Consider the following 22,798-nt stretch of genomic DNA (forward strand, 5'->3'; position numbering starts at 1 on the left):
CACCACAGAGTGGTGACGAGTGTGCCAGGGGTTGCCACCCTGACTAGGGACTGAAGCCTAACCTCTCTGGGTTCCAGTTCCCCCACCTGCAAAATGTGGAAGCTGCACCCTAAGGTTCTTCTACACTCCCTCAGCCCCCCACAAAAGTGCTGAGAGTGAAATTGTGATCCATAATGAGAGTTTATTTTAAGCTTGTTTTTAATTTATTATTCACTCTCCACTTTAGAGCTCTCCTCCCATTATTATTTCCTAAATAACAGCTTCCTAGTTTGGAACTAGGCTCATTATAATTCCCCCCCCCAGGTATAGCTCACCGCCGTTATCTATGGCAAATCCCATTTCATTAACTGCCACCCTTTTCATAAGATGAGCTGATTAATATTACCACTCACCTTACAAATCCATCGTTTCTGGAATTTACTCCCCTGCTCAGTTTAGGATCATTAGTGAATTTAATCAATGCAGACTTTCCATTTTCATCAAGATGATTAATAAACATAATAGGAAGTCCAGGCCCCTCTGGGACATGTTGCATGGCTCTTCTTACCCCTTGAGGATGCAACCATAATTATGCTCAGCTTGCAGTCTATCGGGCAATTTTGTCGCTACATTCATTTCCTTTAGACAACCTCCCCGCTCTCCCACCTTGTATATATGGTGCCCTGGAGCCCTCCCCTTCCATTTTCACCCACAGCCCCATTCAAATAATACCTCGTTCTCACGTATTATTAGGTCCATCTCCTTTACTAAAAGGAAATGGAGATCCAGAGATATTAAATAAATCAGTAGCTATCAAGGGGCCCAGAAGTGGCTATTAATAGCTCATTTTCTCAAACAGATGACACATTCATCAATCGGTGAAGTGAAATAGATTCAAATCACTCGTTAACCAATGATAGTCCAAGGTTACTAAATAGTGAGACCCAAGGAAGAGTAAGTTTTGACGGATGAAGGGGAGGGGAGAGGAGACACGGGACCGCTGGTCTCGCTTGGGTCGCAAGGCCCCTGGGTGGCCACCAGCACGAGGGGCGGCAGTGAGAGGGCGGCCGCCAGGTGCCCCAGACCTCGGCCCGGGCCGGGCTGTCCGGGGCTGGGATTTCCAGCCCATGAAATACGTTGTTTTCAGGTGGCGAGAGCGGCTTCACTCTATCAGGACTGTTATCAACGGCCCTTCCTCAACTGGCCTCCACATCTTATCTTAAGAGCTAACTTCCCACTTTTCACGAGTCTTTCTCCTTTTTAGAAGTTTCTTAACTTCCGGATTCTTCTGTTCCTTCATTATCTCTGCCGTCCCCTGTTTACCTAAACCTCTCCTGACCCTAGTCCTCCCCGGAGCCCTCCACTTCCTCCAGTTCATCCTCTCCCCTCCTCGCTCTGTGCTCCCGGAAGCTCACACACCGCGTGTGAGGAAAGCGGTTACGGGACGAAACGCCCCACAGCTGTCGCCTGCCCCGTGGAAAAGAGCGTGTGTGTCGTGTGGCGTAAGTCCGCCCTGCCTTTCTTTCCAGTTATGTCACTGGGCAGGCCCAGGCCTCCGGAGATGCGCTTATCGGAGATGGGTCTCGACCGCAATCACGGGCTCGGCCCTTCAAGCCAACGATTGCGTGTTTGCCCTGACTTCAGCGAAGGCCAGGAGCTGTGCCATGACAATACCAGGTGCCAACTAAGAGGGTTTTTGTTTTTTTTTTTCCTCTTTTTTTTATGTAAAGATTTCTTTAGGCCTTGGGCATCCATACCTCTGGGAGTAGAGCAAAGTTGCCCCCGGTCATCTGTCGCCCACAGGGGCATTTCTCTCCACAAGACGAGTCAGAGGAAGTCCGGGCATTAGCTTTCCTGTCACGGTTTGGGGCATTGGGGGGGGGGGGTTCTTCGAGCCACACGACCCAGCCTGGAGCCCCTCCAGACTGAGGGAAAGTAGGTGCAGGCAGGACACCAGCGATGCATTTCAGAATCTGGGTTGAGCCGGAAGGAAGGTCCGCACAGGCCGCTCTTGTTGCCTTTGTCCCCTGACGGCACTTCTCAGCCTGTGGAGACCGAGGACACGGCCCGTGGGCTCGGGCCCCCCGGACCCAGAAGCCGATTGAGGTCGGCAGCCCCCCTCGGCCCTGGGCCCCCCGTGTGCTCGCCTCCTTTGCTTTCTGTTTTGTCACCACACACGGTCTTTTTAAAATCTCGTACCGTGGTTAAAACACAGAGAAAACCGGCAAAGGGAAACGGGGACGGGAAGCATAGCAGAGGTCCCCGGTGAGGTTTGCCCAGGTCTTTGAAAAGGGTTTTGCAAATGCTAAAGATTTCACGAGGTAGGAGACGAACACTGACGAGACTGGTGGAACCAGAGAGTGGACCTCATAACCTGAAAAACCCCCCTTGGGCCTACCTGAGGCCTGGAGAACTTGTGGGAAGTCTGGGTTTTCTCCGCGTGTGGGGGATTTCAGGCTGGTGAACACGGGAGTGGGTTCAGCCCCAGCCCCAGCCCCGGTGGTTCCGAAGGCCCGGTCGTGCCCGGCCGCCCCTCCAGCGGCTCTCGGCAGCGGGGGCAGCACCAACCCCCTCGGGGGGCCCCCAGAACCCCAAGGAGGGCTGGGGGGCGGCTTTGGGATTCTGCGGCCTCCTGCTGGGGTCTCAGGCACGGCCGCCTCGGAGCGTCTGGGCCGCGGGTCCAGCGGAGGGGACGCCCCGAGGTCGGAGGCCTCTACTGTCGGGCCAGGCGCCCTGCCGGGCACGGTCACCTACGCCTCTCCGGCATCTCCACAAACACATTTTTAAGATTCTGTGGACCTATAGGTCATGTGAAAAAAAAATGCAGGGAAGTTAAGGAAATGCCCAAAGTGACAAAGCAAGCCAGGAGGCTGGTTCCCTGCTCTGTCCTTTCCATTGCTCTTTGACATCCCAGGGGTCACACGCCGGCCAGGGGACAGGCAGGAAGATGGGCAGGGGGGCCCGGGCTCGTGAGAGGGTGACGCTCCGCTGGCTTGTGACAAGTTGTCGGCAATCTCATTTCAATGCAGACCCTCGCGGGTCAGGACGCTACATGCCTTGTGTCCCCGCTTCCCTGGTGTCTGGTGTGTGGCCTTCCTCTCCCCTCCAGGCCTGAGCTCATTGCTCTGCACCCTGAGGATTCTGACAGCACTTGAGTTTTAGTCTTGCTTTGACGACTTACGGAAATCTCGGTTGTTCCGTTCGGACCTATTCTATTTAATTATAATAACTATTATTTTTGGAGCACCTCCTGCATGCTAGCCCCGGCCTGACCACTTCACCAACTCATTCAGTCCTCGTCCCCCTTTCACAAAGCAGGCAAAGGAAGCGGGAGAGGACACCCCGCTCAAGTTCACCCGGGGGGCCAGTAATAGGACCAGGCTGACTGACGCCTCTTTGCCCCCTCGTTCCTTATTTTGACGCGACGACTGCAGCGGCCTTCGGTGGCGCTGGCTGGAGGTTAACAGGACGGGACAGATTCTGGGCCTGCGGGGAGTGCAGGGTAGGAAAGCCTGCAGAGCAGAGAGCAGCAGAGACAGGCCCTCTCCTCCACTTCATCACACCTAGTCCTGTGGCAGGTAAGGCCCAGGCCCCCATCGATCTCTCGGGAGATTCCTGGATGCACCAGTGCCCTCCATTTCCTCTCCGCATTTAGGTCTAGTTGGGCCCTGTTTCCACAGGTGAACACAGCGCACATTTTGTGTGTCATGCTCTGGGCCCTGGACCACCCTACATTCTGTCCACTGAGACTGCATTTACTGCCCTCTTTCTCCTCCCTAAACAAGGTAAAAGCCCACGTGACAGCTGCCTCGGAGAGCTCACCCACCTCAAAGAGTTGCTCCTGGCTTTTGCTGGCAATGGGGAGCTGGGACCCAGCTTGGGGTGCCCCTTGTGAACGATGCCACAACCTCTCCTTACAAGGAGAAGAGAGCCATGTGCAGCCTCGGAGGCTGCGCATGCCCATCCTCTCAGTTACCTGGCACACGCTGGTACTGCTTGCCTCCTCCTAGTACCTCCTGGTTCTGTGAACACAGAGCGGGGTGGCTTCATTAGGAGAGTCCCATCAATTTACTAATTAGCTCTTTTCCCTTGAAACCTATTGTGAAGTCTGAAGTCAGGTTCAAAATCAATATGGAAGCCCTGAAAGTCACACTTGTATGGACAATATAAGGTGGAACAGCCTCCAAATCAGATTGACCCTCCTAGGAGTTATTGGCCTAGACCCCATAGCTGCCAGGGCTCTGCACCAAGGGGGGCTGCAGGAGGGAGGCGACATGACGAAGCTCCCAAAACAACCAGATGTAGAAGAAGGGACTAAGTTAGGTTTCTCTTCCCTCCCTGGTTGCCACCATCCCATCCCATCCCAACCCTTCCCATGCAGCCTCCCACGTCACAGAACAATGGGATTTTCAGAAGCTGGCTTGTTCTCAACGTAAAATGGTTGAGATGTCAAAAACGATAGCCAAGGTCACCAGAAACAAGACAGCCAAATTCCCAAATGCTCTAAGTTGCCAATGTCAGAAGGGCATCCGGGCACGAGGTGGAGGGTCTGGAGGCTTCTCCTCCTTAGAGGGATAGGCTGTGTGACTTCCTCTTTCTAAAACCTCTCTGCATAACTAAATAGCAGTGCTCTTCAATTTCTTGAAAAGAAACATCTGTGGCTTCCGTTTTTGGGTAGGAAAGGCATTCTCCTTGAATCAAAGATTCAAGTTATCTGGAAATCCTTTTTCTTCAGAAAATCTCCAAGCCCAGAGAGCCCAGAATTCAAATTAATGATACATTCAGGGACCTCCCAACTTTTCAGTATTGAAATTTTTATCATTTTGACTCAAATGACATATATACTATCATTGGGCCCTGTCTATCCCCACCCCCGCCACTTTTTTTTTTTTTTTACCTTCAGTGAAATCAGAATATATGCTAACTTTAATTCACTCATTTATATAACTGACGCAAAACTTTTGCGTTAATAAATAGTAGATAATCCACAAGTAATTTCCATTTGGCAGTGAGTATGTGAAAGCTTTTCCTTGTACTACTTTTACCTGCCTGTTTAGGTTTTCTTCATGGTAAAGCTGACCTTGGCTCTGTTCTCCGGGGGTTAGTTTTGTTCTCAGCCGGTGGTAGGGTAGTAGTTCTAAAGCACATTGGGACTCTGCAGAAGCCAGACCAGGGAAAAGACTAATTTGCCAACTCCCTCCAGGCAGCGACCATGACTTTGCTTCCCACATAGCACCTTGCATGCATCAATAACCATTTTTGATTGAATGAAATAAAATCAGTTGCCTTTGTATTTTGCTAATTTAGTGAAAAGCTTTATTTCTCAAAGGGAGAGCCAAAGTGAACAGCTAGAGAGTGGTTTAACTGAAGAGATTTTTGTAATCATGGTCAGAAGTGAACAGTACTATTATCAGCGCTCGACATATCAGGCTACAAGATATTTCACAATTTGAGACACAAAATGGGACCAAGTGTGTAACCTTGATAATATTTACAACATTGCTCTTTCTTTCTCAGGACCCAAACTTTATCTGGTCTGTTAAACCTAGTTACAAACAAGGTAACTTTTTTCTGCTGTCTACCCCTTGCTAAATTTATATTCCATACATGGAATAGGAGTCTGGAGTTTCTGAATGTACTTGTTAAGGTACTTGAATAATGGTTAAGAGCATGCAATGGTGGGTTTCAGAAATGGGGAAATGAAGCAGGAAAATCCCTTATTCAGGACATCAGACTGGGAAATAAAGCTAGATGGCATCTGACTTGATGGCATTAGTTCATCCCAGTTGCTCTTTACACTAGCTATGAGCCAGTGCAATAAAAACTAGGTTTAACAGGAACCTCAGTCACAATCCAGACAACTGAGTATTAGTCCTAGAACCTTTCAGTATCTATGGCATTTGGGAAAAAAAAAGTTTCACCTCCTTGAGTATCTCGTTTTTGTCATTTTATAAAATGTGACTAAAGCCTCTTTGTAAAGTAATAGATATAAATGCCTAAAACTTCGGGCTCCTGGGTGGCTCAGTTGGTTAAGCATCTGACTCTTGATTTTGGCTCAGGTCATGATCTCAGGGTCGTGAGATCGAGCCTCATGTCGGACTCTGTGTTGGGTGTGGAGTCTACTTAAGACTCTTTCTCCCTCTCCCCTTCCCACCCTGTTCTTGTGCATTTTCTTTAAAAAAATAAAAAAGAGGGGTGCCTGAGTGGCTCAGTGGGTTGAGCATCTGCCTGAGCAGCTGCCCAGGGTCCTGGGATCCAGCCCCACATTCAGCTCCTTGCTTGATGGGGAGCCTGCTTCTCCCTCTCCTTCTGCCTGCCATTCCCTCTGCCAAATAAAATCTTTAAAAAAAAAAATTAAAAAACAAAAACATGACCTAAAACTTATTAAAAAATACTGTGGTCATAGGTTTTTAATAAAATGACCCAGTTCCAAGCGCAGCCTAGAGAACATCAGGATGATAGTTTGCAGTGCAGCCCGCCACCGCAGCTGCACCCAACAGTGGGGACACCACCGTGAGACGGTGCTTCCTGTAGGAAGTGGCAATCAACTGGGAAGAGGCTCCTCAGGGAAGTGCCCGAGGATAGAGAAAGGCTTAGCTGCCTGAAGGGGAGCTCTTGCCTGGGCAGTTTGGCCTTAGTTTGGGGATGATGGGGTATGGAATGGGGCCACTGCATCGTGTTCAGAGCATTACTTCTCAGCCAGTCCCAGGTGCAGATCCCAGCTGCACCTGCCGGCTGTGCCCTCAGGGAAGGAGTCAGCCCTCCTTTGCTGCAGCTCCTCCATGTGCCGAGCGAGGGTAGAGGTGCCCACCTCGACACAGCGTTATGAGAACTACACGAGAACACATATTAAGCACCTTGCACCGTGTCTGGTATGTACGAACACTCAGGAAAAAAAATGAAAAAAAAATGTATACAGAAAATAAGCTGTTACTTCTGATTACTATTTTTTATACCTTCTGACAATTTTCCCAACTTCAGCAACACAAACGACTGCTTTTTGAGGATCAGTTTTATTAAGGGTAAGTTCATAGGAAATGACAATGGCCTGCATGGAGTAGCATTAGGAAAGCATCCTCAGTAGCATTAGGAAAGGTGCTGACGTGGCAGAGATCTTAAGGACGGGATGTTTCAACTTGTGTTTTTGTAGATGAGGGAACTGAGGCCCAGAAGGGCGACCTCCGCTGCAAGCTGAGCATAGACTCCAGATTTCCACACTAGGGAGGAGGCACGCATGAGACAAAGGCAGGCCTCTCTTACCTTTGTGAGCGGGTATGAATGTGATGATGCCAACTGAGTCAGGGGGGAAAGGAGGCAGGCAGGGCTGTAGAGAATGGGAAGAACCAGAGTGACTTCCAGGAATCCCAATATGGAAACTTGGAAAAGTGGGGACGATCATGGGGCAGTCAGTGAGAGAAGTTGTTCTGATGCATTGGTTTAGTTTTCAAGGTTGACATCTTGGAGGAACATCTAAGTGGGTGTCACCCATGGGCAGTTTCAGATCTAGAAGTGGAGCTGTGTTGTCAGGGCTGGGCCAGGAATAAAGACCAGGGAGAAAAATGTGCGGAATTAAAAGATGCAGCTGCGTTCAACAAGCTTTCCAGTGTTCAAACAACAGACAGTGGTGGAAGAGACCCAAGGGTCCAGAGCTGAGCTGAGAGGGTCAGTTAAAATTGAAAAGGGAAGAAGGAAACAACTCTGAAGAAGGGGAATGTTGGGCAAAAGAGCCAACAATTTGGTTTCAAGGTGGGCGCAACTGTCAGGTGTGAAATTCAGGAAGGAGGCCGGGCAAAATAAAGCTGGAAAAAGAAATCATGTGTCCTTTGGATTCAACTAGGAAGCAGCCGCCAACAAGTAAAAAAGCAGTTTCTGAGGTGGGAAATGAAGCAGCCTGAATCCCCTATTCAAAAAATTAGGCTGGGAAATAAAGTAGGAAGGTATTTGACGATAGTTGGGAGAGATGACGGAGCAAAGTAATGGCTTATTCAAGGTAAAGGACTCTGTGAATATCCGAAAGCAGAGGGAAGAGATGAAGGTGGAGAGATTAAAGCTTTGGGGAAGTAGGAGATAAACCCGAGTAAGAGTTCTCAGGAGACAAAAGAGCAGGAGATCAAGGCAAAGTTGGACTCACTAGCATTAAATCCTCAAGACCTCTCTCCATCTCCATACATTGAATGTTTTGAGTTTGAAGTATGTTGGGGGAAAAAAAATAAAAGTAGTAGTAGTATGTTGGAACTTTCGGAAATCTTAGGATATTTACGAGGACCTGAAAGTTCCACTTACACACTTTTCATTTTATAAAAGAAACAATTAACTGAGGTTTGGGACTGGTTTCCTCTGGTGCAGTGTGAACATCCCCGCCCCCACCCAGCGCAGCTGGCATCAAGTCATTACCTGTGTCATTATTTGCTTAGAGCCTTTCTTGTTTGATGGATCTAAATGGCACACGGGGCAAACCCACATGTGTGCTTTGAACCCAGCTCCCAGAAACCTGTGCAGTGCCAAACATATAAGGGGAGTCTGAGAAATATTCGTTAAACTGGTGAATGAAGAATTAGTGTATGGCCTCTCCCACAGAAAGCACACTTGTATCCAGGGCGAGAAGGCAGGATTTGCCTTATTCTCTGGAAGTTAATTAGGCAGCTTAACAAGTACATTACCTCTTTAAAAACCATGTGGTTAAGGAACTCTGGCTTTTCCTGAAAGCATTTCCAGTAACTTAAAAAAAAAAAAAATCACACATCCCAAGATATCATCAAAACTAATAGAGGAATTTGTCCTTGGATGCAGATGAAAAGCAGATTTAACCAGAGAGTAAGACGGTATGCAACATATTATTATTTTCTGTGCTGACTCAATGCAATTTGTTTCTACTTTCCTATCTGTGAAATGGGAATAATGCTAAGGGGTATTGAACATAATTAAGATTGCAAAGTCCCTCTAGCAGAGTCTGATGCCTTTAGGGTTAACTCTGAGTATTATTTCATAATTTGCTTCCTCTAAAAGTCTCCAACTTTGTACATTATTTTGATTCTAATGCAATTAGGTAACAAAGATGGTTTACCCTTTTATAGCTTTTCCATCTAAAAACCTTACTAGTCACCCAAAGCTGGTAATTGCCAAGATTCAGGAGGCATTATTACATCAAGTGCAATCCATAAATATCTGCTGACTAAATAATGATTTAACATGAACAGTAGCTTCATTTCATCCTCATGAGAAATCTCAGGCTCAGGAAGGCTGAGCTCCTTGCCCAGCCTCACTCAGCATCTGCAACTCAAATCCAAGCTTTCTGATGCCTGCCTCTAGTTAATTCGCATATCTGCAGCTTATTCCAGCTCTGATTTCTTTTTCCATCAGGAAATGATGATCAGAAGCCCTTCACCGAATGGTTTCTTATCGTGCTTATGGCAACCATCTGCTTCATTTTGTTAATTTTCTCCCTCATCTGTAAAATGTAGGTATTTTTTTTTTAATTTGGGGGTTTCCAAGGACATCTGAGTGTTTTTACACTTTTGCTGTCTATCCACTAGGGTTCTTCTTATCAGATAGAATTTACAGTGCTTTGGTGTCTTTTGGATAGCCTTTCCAAGATGAGCATGGACCAAATTAAAAAGTGAGAAATATCCTTAGGCAATTACTGGAAACCAGACAGAGCAAAATATAGCCCCTCAGTCATTACCACCCGTCTTGAATTTGTTGACAGTGTATTTATTTTCTGTATTTATTTTACCTTCATGTTCTTTTGATTCCTCTACTGCCTTCCCACCCAGTCTTTGGTTGTTTTAGGTGAGCCACTAGCAGGCTGCTTTTTCAGCTTGGGTAAAGGAAGGCAGTGCCCCAGCGACTGAAATCACCCCAGGGCCTCCCACGGTAGGGTCTCCAATCATGAGGGGCCAGCTCTTACCCTCACCCTTTGGTCACCTGGTCCCTGACTGGCTGATTATCCTTTGGTCAAATGCAGATTGTGGAAAGGTCATGCAGACCTGGTGACTAATCCTGAGCCTACAAAGGGCCCCATAAGAACTCCTCACCCACTTTGGCATTCAGTGAGGCAAATTGCCAATTAAGAGGCTTACAAACATGTTCTGTCTCCATCCTTTCATAGTTTAGACAATTACTTGGGTTTTAAAGAGGTTCATTATTATGAACATTAGGTTCTGTGGAGAGTGGCAGTTCAAAGGAAAGGAACAAGACCGTCAACTCTGTGAGCCAGCATAGTTGGGTAAGGGACCGTAGCCGGTTTTGTAGTTAGTGGTGGGATACCAAGCACTTCCAGATAACCCATTTTCACAGATGAGGCCTGAAAACACAGAGCAATGTGAAACAATTACCATTGTGTCTTTCTTGGGTGATTCAGAAGCCACATCATACCCCAAACTAGTATTACAATATAGATATTTATAACTCTTGGTCAATAAAGTTTCTGAATTTATAGAACAGCAGGTCCCGAGATCAACTAGGTCAACTTGTAGAGTAGATCCTGACAGACAACGAAGGATGTTCTTGCTCACCTGATTCTTTGCTTTCCTCTATTTTCAGAGGTCACTTATGGAACAGGTTGTTTCCACCGGTTCCGGCACCAAAAAGCAGTATTAAAGATTTCTTTGTAATCGTCAACTCTGAGGTAATATTGAAGGTTCTTATGATGGGTCCTATCTGCTGAGGGTTGAGTCTTCAGGGATCAGTCAAGTTACTGGTTTTCCATATTCCTAGGCGGAGTGTCTCTCCAGGGGGGCCAGTGACTTTATGCTGCTTAGTCATTCTGCTCTTTGGCTCGTGTTATGTTATACATGTTCATTACTGCCTTGGAATATTGGAAAGGTCCTGCTCATTTATAAGGGTCTTTGCCAGTCAGACTGGAATTTTTTCCATCAGCCATCTACCCATATAACTGATGGGTAAAGGAAAACAGCCCATGAGCCCTGACTTCTTTTTCTAGCAAAGGGGCATAGACGAGATGGACCAATGTTCTGTTTAGCTCTGATGTTTTTTAAGAACCCATGTTTCTGCACATAGGCTTCACTCAATGCTCACTTACCTATATATGGCTGCCCAATTGGTCTGGCATCATTTTGTGGAAAAAAAAAATCATCCTTTCCCCAGTGAATGGTCTTGGCATCTTTGTTGAAAATCAGTTATCTATATATGTGTCGGTCTACTTCTGGACTATTATTTGCTTTCATTGATCTGTTTGTCTATCTTTATGCTAATGTGGCCTTGATTACTATAGCTTTATTGCAAACCTGGAGATCAAGTAGTGTAAAGCTTCCAAACATGATTAAAAAAAAAAGATTTATTTATTTTAGAGAGAAAGAGCATGAGGAGGAGGTGGAGAGGGAGAGAGAGAATCTCAAGCTCACTCTACTCTGATTGCAGAGCCCTATACAGAGCTCAGTCCTAGGACCTTGAGATCACAGCCTGAGCCAAAACCAAGAATCAGAAGCTTAACTCACTGTGCCACCCAGGTGCCCTCAAGTGTGATTTTTTTCCCCAAAAGTTGTTTTGGTTATTCTCAGTGTTATATTCTGCATTCCCATATAAATTTTAGATCAACTTTATTTCTACCAAAAAAACTGCTGAGATTTTGGTTAGGATTGTGTTGTATTATAGGTTAATTTGGGGAGCGACATCTTAAAAATGAATCTTCCAATCTGTAAACCTGACATATTATTATACTAAACAAGCAAAAAATATCATATTTAGGTTTTAATTTTCTCAGCAATATTTTATGATTCTCAATGTACAGTTATTCTATACTTAGTCAAATCTGTCCTTAAATTGTTTATTTAGATTAGGGGTCAGCAAACTTTCTCTATGAAGAACCAAACAGTAAATACCTAACTGCCAAATGGTTTATCTCAACTATTCAATGCTGTCGTTGTTGTGTGAAGGTAGCCATAGTCAGTATACAAATGAAAAAGCTTGGTTCCAAAATAAAACTTTATTTACAAAAACAGGCAATAAGTCAGATACCACCTACAGGCTGTAGTTTGCAGATCCCTGATGTAGATCAAGCAATTTAGTTTGCTAATAAAGTGATTCAGGGGATCCCTGGGTGGCGCAGCGGTTTGGCGCCTGCCTTTGGCCCAGGCCGCGATCCTGGAGACCCGGGATCGAATCCCACATCGGGCTCCCGGTGCATGGAGCCTGCTTCTCCCTCTGCCTGTGTCTCTGCCTCTCTCTCTCTCTCTCTCTGTAACTATCATAAAAAAAAAAAAATTTAAAGTGATTCAGGAATGGATGAATAAACTGGTGATTATTTGTGGGGCAGTTAAGGGTCAAACACTCACTGAAATGGATCATTTCAATAAGCTGTGACATTTAGAGTTTTCAGTTTGGGTGTTCGGAATAATTATAGACCATAGTAGTTAGGACACTTGTCAAGCAAAGAATTGAGTCAGACAGAGGAACTACTCCGTCCTTGCCTCCATCCTGTGTTCTCCTTCATCAGGGAATAGGGGGCTTTGCTTTTAACCCACAGCTTTTCTGGAAGAAGAGTGGCCCCCAGTGTGAAACCTTGTTTTGTTTCACGTGAATTTGTGCTGTCTCTCCCTCCTTGCTCCAGAATACTCATCCCTGATAAACTGCATTTGATTTAAGCAGCACCCTGAAGTCATTTGTCTTGCCTCTTAATGGAACATCTTAATGCTGGTATCTCATTTCCCTATAGAGCCTCCAAAGATTTTCTTTAATATTCTGAGGTTGGTGAAAGAAACTGGCTTAAGAGCTTATTGTATAAACTTGTGGTTTGTTGTTAATTAAAATCAAGTCATGTGTGCAAAATAACAACGTGGGGTAGACAAGCTGGTTTCAAAATAAGCAAAGGATTAATGTCAGAGCTCAGCGCTGCCAGGCTCCTCTTAGACAACTTACTTGCTTTTCACATTGTTGAGTTTCATGCAAAAAAAAGACAACAGACAGAGAGCGACAGAGATAGCAAGCAGAACTCAGAAAATGAAGTGTTGCCCGATACTGTCTGCCTCGTGGCCTAAATGCTCCACCTGGGAGAATGTGCAAGTGCAGAGCTGAGCACAGTCTGGGACACATGTAGCAGTGCCCCCAGCCCATACCTCTAAAGGGGAAGCCCTTCCAACGCACCCTTGAGGTCTCTGCTAGAAGGATGCCGGGGAGACCCATTATATTACTGGCAATGACGGGTTGGCACCACACTAGAAAGTGGGGTGAGCAGGAAAAGAAACTTTTGACTTTTTTACAACCTGCAGCTCTGAGCTTGGTGTGGGCACCCAGAGTCCTGGGATTTGGAGTCTATCTACCATCCCCGAGTTCTCATTAAGCAAGTGTTTGCTTGTGCAGACCCAAGTTAGAAATTGTTCTGTAACATTCAAGAAACATTACTGGCAGGGAGAGATGGGAGGGAAGGCGGATGGGGATTATCAATTAGGCCTTTATCAATTAAAAAAAGGATTTTTGTTTAAAAAGAAAAAGTATCCTGTGTTTTAAATTTGTTAGAGACCACTTTCCAGCTGCTCCTTATTTCTACAATGTAGCCAGAGAGGATTCCTTCCAAAATTAAGTATAAACCATTTAAGTTCTAGTACGTAAGGCAGAGGGCATGTCTGCTGTCACCACATGCTCCATGCACAGCAGTGTCCAGGCAATAGTGGGTATTATAGGTATTAAAAATGTGTTGAATGAGGGGCACCTGGGTGGCTCAGTGGGTTAAATATCCACCTTCAGCTCAGGACATGATCTCAGGGTCCTGGGATCGAGCCCCGAGCAGGGAGCTCGCTTCTCCCTCTCCCTCTGCCCCTCCTCCAGCTCATGCATGCTTGTGTGTGCCCTCAAATAAATAACACCTTTTAAAAAGTGTTGAATGAGTCAACAAGGTACAGAAAGTTTCTAATTAATAGCTTTATAATAGCCCAAATTAGACAAACACATCTAGATTTTTTTTTTTTTTAATTTATGATAGTCACAGAGAGAGGGAGAGAGAGGCAGAGACACAGGCAGAGGGAGAAGCAGGCTCCATGCACCGGAACCTGACATGGGATTCGATCCCGGGTCTCCAGGATTGAGCCCTGGGCCAAAGGCAGGCGCCAAACCGCTGCGCCACCCAGGGATCCCCAACACATCTAGATTTGAGGGGAAATTATCATAAGCTCTGAATGGAAAATGGTGGAGCTATTCAATGGCGCAGCCCAAGAATATATAGAGTATTACACGATGTTACACAGAAAGCAACTTATGAAGCTGACTATCCATTTGCCTTCATTTAACTGAAAAGATAGCTTTGTACCTAGGAAACAAGGCTAGAGAGAAACAATGGGTTGTGTTTAGGAGATAAGATTTTGTTTTCTTCCTATTTCCCATATTTTCTTAGTGAACATTTACTATTTTTATAAGGAAAATGCCCTAAAAAATTGTAAAGAAATCCAAAGCACAAAAAGTGTGCTAAAAGACATCTAAGGGAGGATGTTTTGTTTTACAGAAAACTGTTTCCAGTGAAACAGAAATTGAAGTCATAAGTTATGTGGAAGAGCCTGGATTTGAGACCCTGGAAGATTCTGTGTTTTGATTGGCACTGTAACATTCTCAGAAATGAACTCACACTCACATGCCTCAGTGATAAGAAGAACGGGAACTGTTGTTTCTTGGCCAAGAAGAGTTCTGGATTTACTGAACACTCGGTTTAGCTGCAAGGCAATACTCCCAGACAAATCTCTTAAAAGCATGGATGCCTCATCAAAGACTCTGTACTCATTCAGGGTGATTGATCAATCTGACCATTCTGCTAGGTCTTTTCTCCCCACTCTGCAGGGCACCAACTTCTCACCTGCCAGTCGTGGTGATTTACATTACGTACCTCAAACTTTTGTGCAAGAGACAGTTTTTAAGGCTGATGTCAACTGGCAGAGCTGGTTTTACAGCTGAAGCTGCCAATGGTAATACTTAACTGAAATATCAGGAAGAAAGCATTTTGTACCAGCCTGGAGTTAATTACGAACTTAGATTCAAGGCTGTCTTTCCTAGAGCAAGTGGGAGCTTTTTTCTTTTTCTTTCTTTTTTCTTTTTTCTTTTTTTTTTTAGTATTCTAGAATACTTTTTCAAGAAGTGTATGGGAGGCAGAAGGTGGAAGAGAGAGAGAAGGCTTATCTTCAGCTCTATAGGTAGGATTTAGGAAGCACGATTTGAGGCAAACTCGTTAAAAATATTCAGAGCTGATATGTCACTCCAGACCAAAGCAGAGAATAGGATTTTGTTTGAGATTATATTCTTGAAGGCAGCCTTGATATTTGGGAATATACTGAAGAAGGCGTTAGGTAGAATTGGGTTGGAAAGGGGATTGCTCAATCAAGAATGAACTTTCTGGAGAGATGTTTGCTTACAAATATTTTAGAGCAACTTCTCAGGTGCTGTTCAAGTAGCTCTGGGTCAATCCTAGCCTTTTAGGTTTGGAAGGCATCCTACAAACATCCCAATCTAAACATCCTCCCATATGAGTCTGCATTGAGATTGGAGGCTTCTGTGATGGGGAATGGGCTACTGGTAGAAACAAGTACATACAGGTATGTCCAGGGCAGAGCAGAGGTAGGAGGAACAATTAGTACTTGAAAGGACCCCGGCAGTGCTGCTGGTACCTGTCCTGGAGTAGGATGCTTAGGACAGGGAGAGGTCGTAGTGTTCAGACCCCCCATATGATAGCACATACCGGATGCTTTTCAGAGTTGTTTTAGTTAACGGGATTCAATAATGGGACATACTGACTACCAAATACTTCCAGAGGGTGTTCTTTTGGTAACCATCCATTGAGACTAGCAGGGAGTTGGACCCAGAACAATAGAGACAGCAGTATGACACCTACCAGTTATTGCCTGTTTCCAAGTATTATGGGCTGAATGTTTGTGCCCGTCCCCCTCCAATTCATGTTGAAGCTCTACACCCCAATGTGATGGTCTTAGGTGGTGGGAGGGGGCTTTGAGAGGTGATTAGGTCATGAAGGTGGAGACCTCATGAATGGAATTAGTGCTCTTTTAAAGGGCCCCCACAGAGTGTTCTTTCCCCCATGTAAGGATATGAGAAGTTGGCATTCTGCAACCAGGAAGAGGGCTCTCCCAAGAACCCTGCCATGTGGGCTCCTTGAACTAGGAATACCAGCCTCCAGAAATGAGAAATATATTCCTGTTGTTTCTAAGTCACCCAGAGTATGGTTCTTTGTTATAGCAGCCTGAGCAAAGATGCCAAAGGATAGGATCGATACCATATACTCCACACACATCCACCTCTAATCCCGAGAGACCCACATCATTTCTAGTACTGCCCCATTTTACAGATGCAGTCACCAAGAAAACTGCATACTGAAGGTTCAAAGCCCACGCAATCCCAGTGACGTAAAGAGGACTGCTGGAAAAAAGCCGAAGCCTGCTTAGAGGTGGGACCAGGAGAGCATGGCCCATGGAGGTGCTGCATTCACTGGCCAAATGTTTGATTATCTGACTGATCCAGAATCTCTGTGAATGTGCTCAAGAACCTGTATTTTTAGCGAACATTCTTAGACATTCTGAAACTTGCCAGTGCATTAGAATCACCTGGAGGCATCATTAAAACAGATTGTTGGGCCCCAACCTCAGTTTCAGATTGAGTAGATCTGGGGTGGGGTCTGAGATGCTGCATTTCTAGTAAGTTTCCAGGTGATGCTGATGCTTGTTTCCCAGCCATACTTCACCAACAGTAGCCCTGGGTGTTTCTGATGAAGACCAAAATTTGAAAACCAGCCGTTGAAGGAATAAGTGATGGAAAAATTCTGCCCCAAATTGCCCCTCTTTTGGGCTTACTGCTCCCTGTCTGATCTCTTTCACCAGAACCTGGAAACCTAGGGTCCTGGTCACTGCCTCTGTGAGGAGGCTAGAGGAGAAAGAGGAAGCTGCTGCCAGTTTGGCTGGTTCTTCATTGTTGGGTGTGGTGCTCAACATCAGCGATGTCTCCCTCAACCTCAGCGACCAGCCATCACCTACGTACTGAACCAGTACCACCATCTGGATCTTGGTACAAGTGGTTCATGTGGTTCAGGAGCAACATTGCATAGACCATGTGGTCTCCTCAGTGCATTAGGATCTTCCTTTTCCTCACTGCTCAGCTTGCGAACTTTTGCCCATTTTTTGAAAACCATATCCCACAACACTTTCTCTGTGAAGCCTTCAAAAACGGAGTCTGGTTGATCCTGCCTGTGGGTTTTCATTCTGGACCTTCCGCCCCTCTCTCAGAGCTACTGTATTATAGGATACACCATTCACAGTTTGGATGTCTCCCCAAAGTGTATGCCCCAGGAGGATGACCCTCATGTGAAATTCATCTTTTTATCTGCAGTGTCTAGGACCAATGGACGCTCTCAAGCCTCTCTCGACACTGGCACTGTTCCCAGCATGCTGTTGGAACTGAGTGATATTTGGCAGCGATCACCAAGGCCTATAATAATATCATGGAAAGGAAGACGGGTGTCTAATGAGAATATGATTGGAAATAACCAGGACACACATGTGTGCCCGACCATCTGGCTCGTGTGCCCTAGGTCTCTTTTTGCTGATGATATGGCTAAGTTGTGGCGTACAAATGCTGGATGAAAGGAGTTAGGCTTTGGATGTGGCATGTTTTGAGCGGTCTGTACAGTTTTTACTAGCCTTGTCATGACAAATCAAGAGTGTGAACATTCTCCTAACAGTAAATACCCTCGGCAACAAGTTGATGAGACATTGGCACCCACCTCTTCCTGTCTCCCACCAGGACAGGATAGAGGGCCAGCTGTCTCCTAAAAAGCCATCAGTCGCATGCTCAGAACAAACAGTGCTTCTCTAGACATCCTTTCCAATAAGGATTTTAGTCCAACGTCTTTCTTTGGCAGTTGCAATTCTCCAAGTGCAGCATAGGGAAAGTGCTGGGGAGACTGGAAGGAGAAGTTCAGTGTGCCAACAGCACAACCATCTGAGCCTTATTGAAATGCCTGAAGGCCTCAAGCTATTTATGCAGGCTGGGCAAGACTTCCACATGGGCAAAGAACATCCTGATTAAAAATCCAAACGTTTTCATAGTGAGACTTGTATGTGTCGGGACCATCTGTTGGTGGAATTAATAAACCTTAGGTGCTAATTTGTTAAAGAAAAAGTAGGTGTCTAGAAGCGAGAACGGAAAACTGAAAACAATCCTTGGTGGCACGAGGCAAGGTGCAAAACCTAATTAGAAAAGGACTTGGTGTTAGCCCAAGGATCTTTGTGACAATGACCGTGCAGCTATTCCTGCTTCCACACCCTGCAAATCAAGTTCCAGGATACAAACTTTTGGAAAGCCATTTTTTTAAGACTATTATGTTGAACAAAAGATAATCTTTTGTGCCAGCATCCCCTCTGTTTTAGGTAATACATGTGAGTGTAAATTCACTTCAAAATGAGAACTGTTTAGCACAGATGACAGTGAATTGTCTAAGTACACAAATCGAACGGGAGTACATTCCCCCCCCCCCCCCAAATATTCTCATTCTTTGTCCTCGACATTGCCTTTATCATCTCTCAGCTAGGATCATTATTACTCAACTAAAAGCCTGGCCTTCACTATTGCTTTTCTTGGAAGGATCTATATAAAAGCCATATCTGTTTATATCGCCCCCATCCAAGGCCCTCAGGTAACTATCACCTTCATGTTGAAGCTCCTCTCAGGGGCACCTGGGTGGCTCAGTGGTTGAGCCTCTGCCTTCAGCTCAGGGCATGATCCTGGAGTCCTGGGATCAATTCCCACATCGGGCTCCCTGAATGGAGCCTGCTTCTCCCTCTATGTCTCTCTCTCTCTCTCTGTCTCTCATGAATAAATAAATAAAATCTTTAAAAAACCCCCCAAAACCCAGAAAAAACTCCTTTCAACACTAAGTCCCCTGGGATGCAGCTCCTGGGCCACCTCCCCCAGGAGTGCCCCTGCATGATGAACACCATGCTCTCTCATCCCTCCATGCCTCTGCATAAGCTTCCTCCTGTGGAAACAGCCTTTTTTATCTTTTTCTTCATCAGTTGACAGTTACCTTCTAAATTTCAATCCTTTGCCGCCAGGAAATCTGTGTTCCCGAGGTGACTTCTGTTTGATTCTATGTTATCACTTACTATATTATTTAAAATTTTTATTTTTTAAAGCTTTATTTATTTATTCATTAAGAGAGAGCGAGGGAAAGGCAGAGACACAGGCAGAGGGAGAAGCAGGCTCCATGCAGGAATCCTAACGTGGGACTCGATCCCAGGTCCCTAGGATCACACCCCGGGCTGCAGGCAGCGCTAAACCACTGTGCCACCGGGGCTGCCCTAAAATTTTTAAGTATCATTTAAAGTGGAGACAAGCTGAGGTCAAGAACAATATCCTGGCTGTAGACTTAACCAGTGAGTTGGAGCTGGCTAAATTCAGCTGGACAATGAAAAACAAAGTGAAATTTCTCAAAAGTGTACCAGAATAGAAAACTGTATACTCAGGTTAGTTCTAAAGAACTCCAACGGGTACACTCATTTATTGATGCTGTACAGCGACAGCCAGAAATGACACCATCACCAAAGCTTAATAATGAACAAGAACTCACAGTTGGCGTGGCTTATTCCAGAAACGCCTCTCTGTACCTCACCAGCCAGCCATCGGTCTCTGTGGAGCTCCTGCTGAACCCCCGTGAGCCGGTACTACCCATCTGGCTCTCGATAAATGGGCGGCAGGTGGAACAAAATTAGCCCACGTGGCCCATGTGTGTTTTTTTAAAGTTCTAGTGGGCTCTTTTCACCAAGACGGTGTGTTACCTACCAGATTAGTTTCAATCATTAAAACTAAAAGCAAAGCTCTGTCCCTGCCAGGTGATAAAATGAAAGAAGAGGTAAACCTGGGAAGGGAAGTGGGGAATCGCAGGAAAGAAATCAACAATAAAGTTTTAGTGTTATAGGTCAAAAGTCAGCAAGTTTCTTCTTAGATATGTAGATAGTAAATATTTTCAGCTGGGAGAGCCATCTGTTCTCTGCAGCAACCACTCAGCTCTGCCGTTATAGCACAAAAGCAGCCACAGACAGTATATAAATGAGAGTGGCTGTGTTCCAATAAATCTTTATTTACAAAAACCAGGCAATGAGCCAGGTTTGGACTGTGGGCCAATATTTATCTGTACATAGCTTAATGGATCCAAAATGTTACATTTGAGTGTGCTGTTTCCTTTTTTCCTCTTCTTCTTTTTAAGCAAAGCAACCAATTAGAGAAATATGTTTAATCAATTAAAACCATTTTTTGGGGGGTACCTGGATGGTGCAGTCGGTTGAGTGTTCAACTCTTGGTTTTGGCTCAGGTCATGATCTCAGGATTGTAAGATCAAGCCTTGTGTTGGACTCTGTGCTCAGCATGGAGTCGGCTTTAGATTCTCTATCCCTCTCTCTCTGCCCCTCCCTGCCACTTTCTCTCTCAAATCTTTTTTTTTTTTTTTTTTTTTTTAATCATTCTATGGGGCAGGAAGGTGGTGGTAAAAAAATTTGTTGTGTTTGACTGAACTTAACCTTGTTACAAGTTGGTTTTGAAAAAAAAAAAATGCGTCCAGAATACTGTTCACACTTAAATGTTCACACATTTTATACCAGTTTCAAATGAATGTGTGTTTCTGTCACCTTCAGTGAACCCTGAAGAGGGAAGCCTTAATCTGATGTCTGTTTTTTCAGTGCCTAGCACAGTGTTCAACACATAGAAAGTGGTCGACATCTTAATTGTTGACAAATAAAAGATGAATGACTGGGCCAATTCAACCTCTCAGTTATTTGGTCTCAGATGTTTGGTTCTAAAGAGTGATAAATGGTACATCAAACACATACATTTTTTTCAACTAGTTCTGTTATAGTTATGTTCTGGGCGACAAGCCCATATTTATAACCCTTCAAAACACTTCTGGAATCCCGCTCCACACCTCAGAGCCATGGATTTTTAGAGATTTGATAACGCATCAGCAAAATCCTGGAATATTGCATGACAAAATAATTATCTCAATGAGGATGAATCCTCCCTGCATAAGGTTGCCAGACTTAGCAAATAAAAATAGATGAAGCCCTGTTAAATCTGAATTTCAGATAAATTTTGCATGGGACATAACTTACACTACAAATTTACTGATTTTCAATCTGAAATCCAAGTTTAACTTGGACTTCCGTATTTTATCTGGTGACTCGGATCTTGCAGGATAGCCTGTGTTGAAAAACAACTCTGGGGCAGCCCCGGTGGCTCAGCAGCTTAGCGCCGCCTTCAGCCCGGGGCGTGATCCTGGACACCTGGGATGGAGTCCCATGTTGGGCTCCCTGCATGGAGCCTGCTTGTGTCTCTGCTTGTGTCTCTCGTGAATAAATAAATAAAATCTTAAAAAAAAGAAAAACAGCTCTGAGAATGTTTGGAGTCCAGTATAAGAATCAAAAAACACTGCTTGCATTAAAAAAAAAAAAAAAAAAAAAAGCCAAGCTGGCTGCTTTGGAGCAGAGAAATCACCACACTTGAGCTTGCATATGATGATTCTCTGCAGGAATCCCATACCTGGGATCTTGGCTTAAACTCCCAGTCGCTTTCTAACAGCCGTTGTACAACTTCCCGGAAAGCTTGCCACCTTACTCCCTTCTTGTTGCTTATGGGAACCAAGGTCTGTCTATGCTCCCACCTTCCTATCTATCTACTTATCTACCTAACTAGATAGCTAACATTTGGAACTGGACTTGCCAGAGTCAACCTAACAGCATCTCATTGCTGTTATCCCTTGTCAGCTGTGTGACCTGGGACACACCTCTCAACCTCTAAGTCTTGGTTCCTCTTGTGTCCAGTATGAATAATCAATAGTAATGAAACCACCAGGTTCATTTGCAGAGAGACAGGCATGTACCAGAAGCACAATCAATGTCAGCTATTATCCTCATTGTATTTTTCCATAGTGACAAAGTGCCAGTACTGGTCCCTTGGCTTCCCTACCCACTGTCGGACTCCAAGTCAGGTGACTTCACACTGGCCTGGGGGGGTGGGGTTCATCTCCTTCATTCTGTGGCCCTCGTGGGGTGGCTCTGACTGCCACCATACTCCCCTGTGCTAAAACAGTGCCTGGTGTGCAGAGGGGGGCCACGAGTCCCTTCCTCAATGACCGGCCAGAACCCACTTCAGGGACCTGCTCCCCCTCCAAATGGCTGTGCCCTGATCATCATTCACAACTTTGTCACTTCCCATATCTCAGCCTCACCATTCCCCTCCTACTCACTCAGCATGCTGCTTTCCAGTTATACTTAAGATACTCTCTCCTTACTCCAGCTTGTTCTTTCTCTCCATAAAAACTTATTTCTAGGTGTTGAAATGCACTGAATTAAGAGTTCTAAATTGTAGTCCTGACTTTCTAATCACTTTCTATGATTGATTGGGGCTTGCAGTACCATCTCCTTACCTCTACTTCCTAAATGAAAAAGAAAGAAACCCGGCATCTCCTTCACATCTTAGTGTGAAGAGCACTTTGAAGATTATAAAAACAATTTAAGCTATTACTCTTTGTTAGTTAAAATCCTAAGATACATATTTCATGCTATAATTTGTGCAGTTCATAACAATTGGTAAGAAAATGTAGCAAAAGACCCATTTGCAGCTATTGGGACTATCACGTTGTTACCTGAACCTTGCAGATTGCAAACATTCAGATCTAGTATATGGCTGACCTTTTTAAAAAACAAAACAAAACAAAAACAACAACAAAAAACCCCCAACTTTCCCTCAGTGTGGTCTGTGTTACTGACCATAATTGTTGGTGATAAAGGGTAGAGGATGAGTTTGTTTAAATTGTGAGCTCTCTTGAGTA

General features: G+C 45.1%; 1 protein-coding gene across 3 annotated transcripts in view; it reads left to right on the top strand.

Moving 5' to 3' along the window:
- Positions 1–22,798, top strand: part of IL5RA (interleukin 5 receptor subunit alpha) — a 74,084-nt gene that overhangs the window by 20,851 nt on the left and 30,435 nt on the right. For 2 of the 3 annotated variants that reach the window (XM_072785345.1, XM_072785344.1), the window contains exons 10-11: positions 9,340–9,436; positions 10,522–10,606. In XM_072785345.1, coding sequence (XP_072641446.1) covers positions 9,340–9,436; positions 10,522–10,606 — 182 coding nt within the window. Of the gene's footprint in view, positions 1–9,339; positions 9,437–10,521; positions 10,607–14,431; positions 16,140–22,798 lie in introns of those variants that run through there. The other variant, XM_072785343.1, reaches the window with a different exon arrangement.

Source organism: Canis lupus, chromosome 19 (genome assembly GCF_048164855.1).
Source record: "Canis lupus baileyi chromosome 19, mCanLup2.hap1, whole genome shotgun sequence".
Classification (NCBI taxonomy): Eukaryota; Metazoa; Chordata; class Mammalia; order Carnivora; family Canidae; genus Canis; species Canis lupus.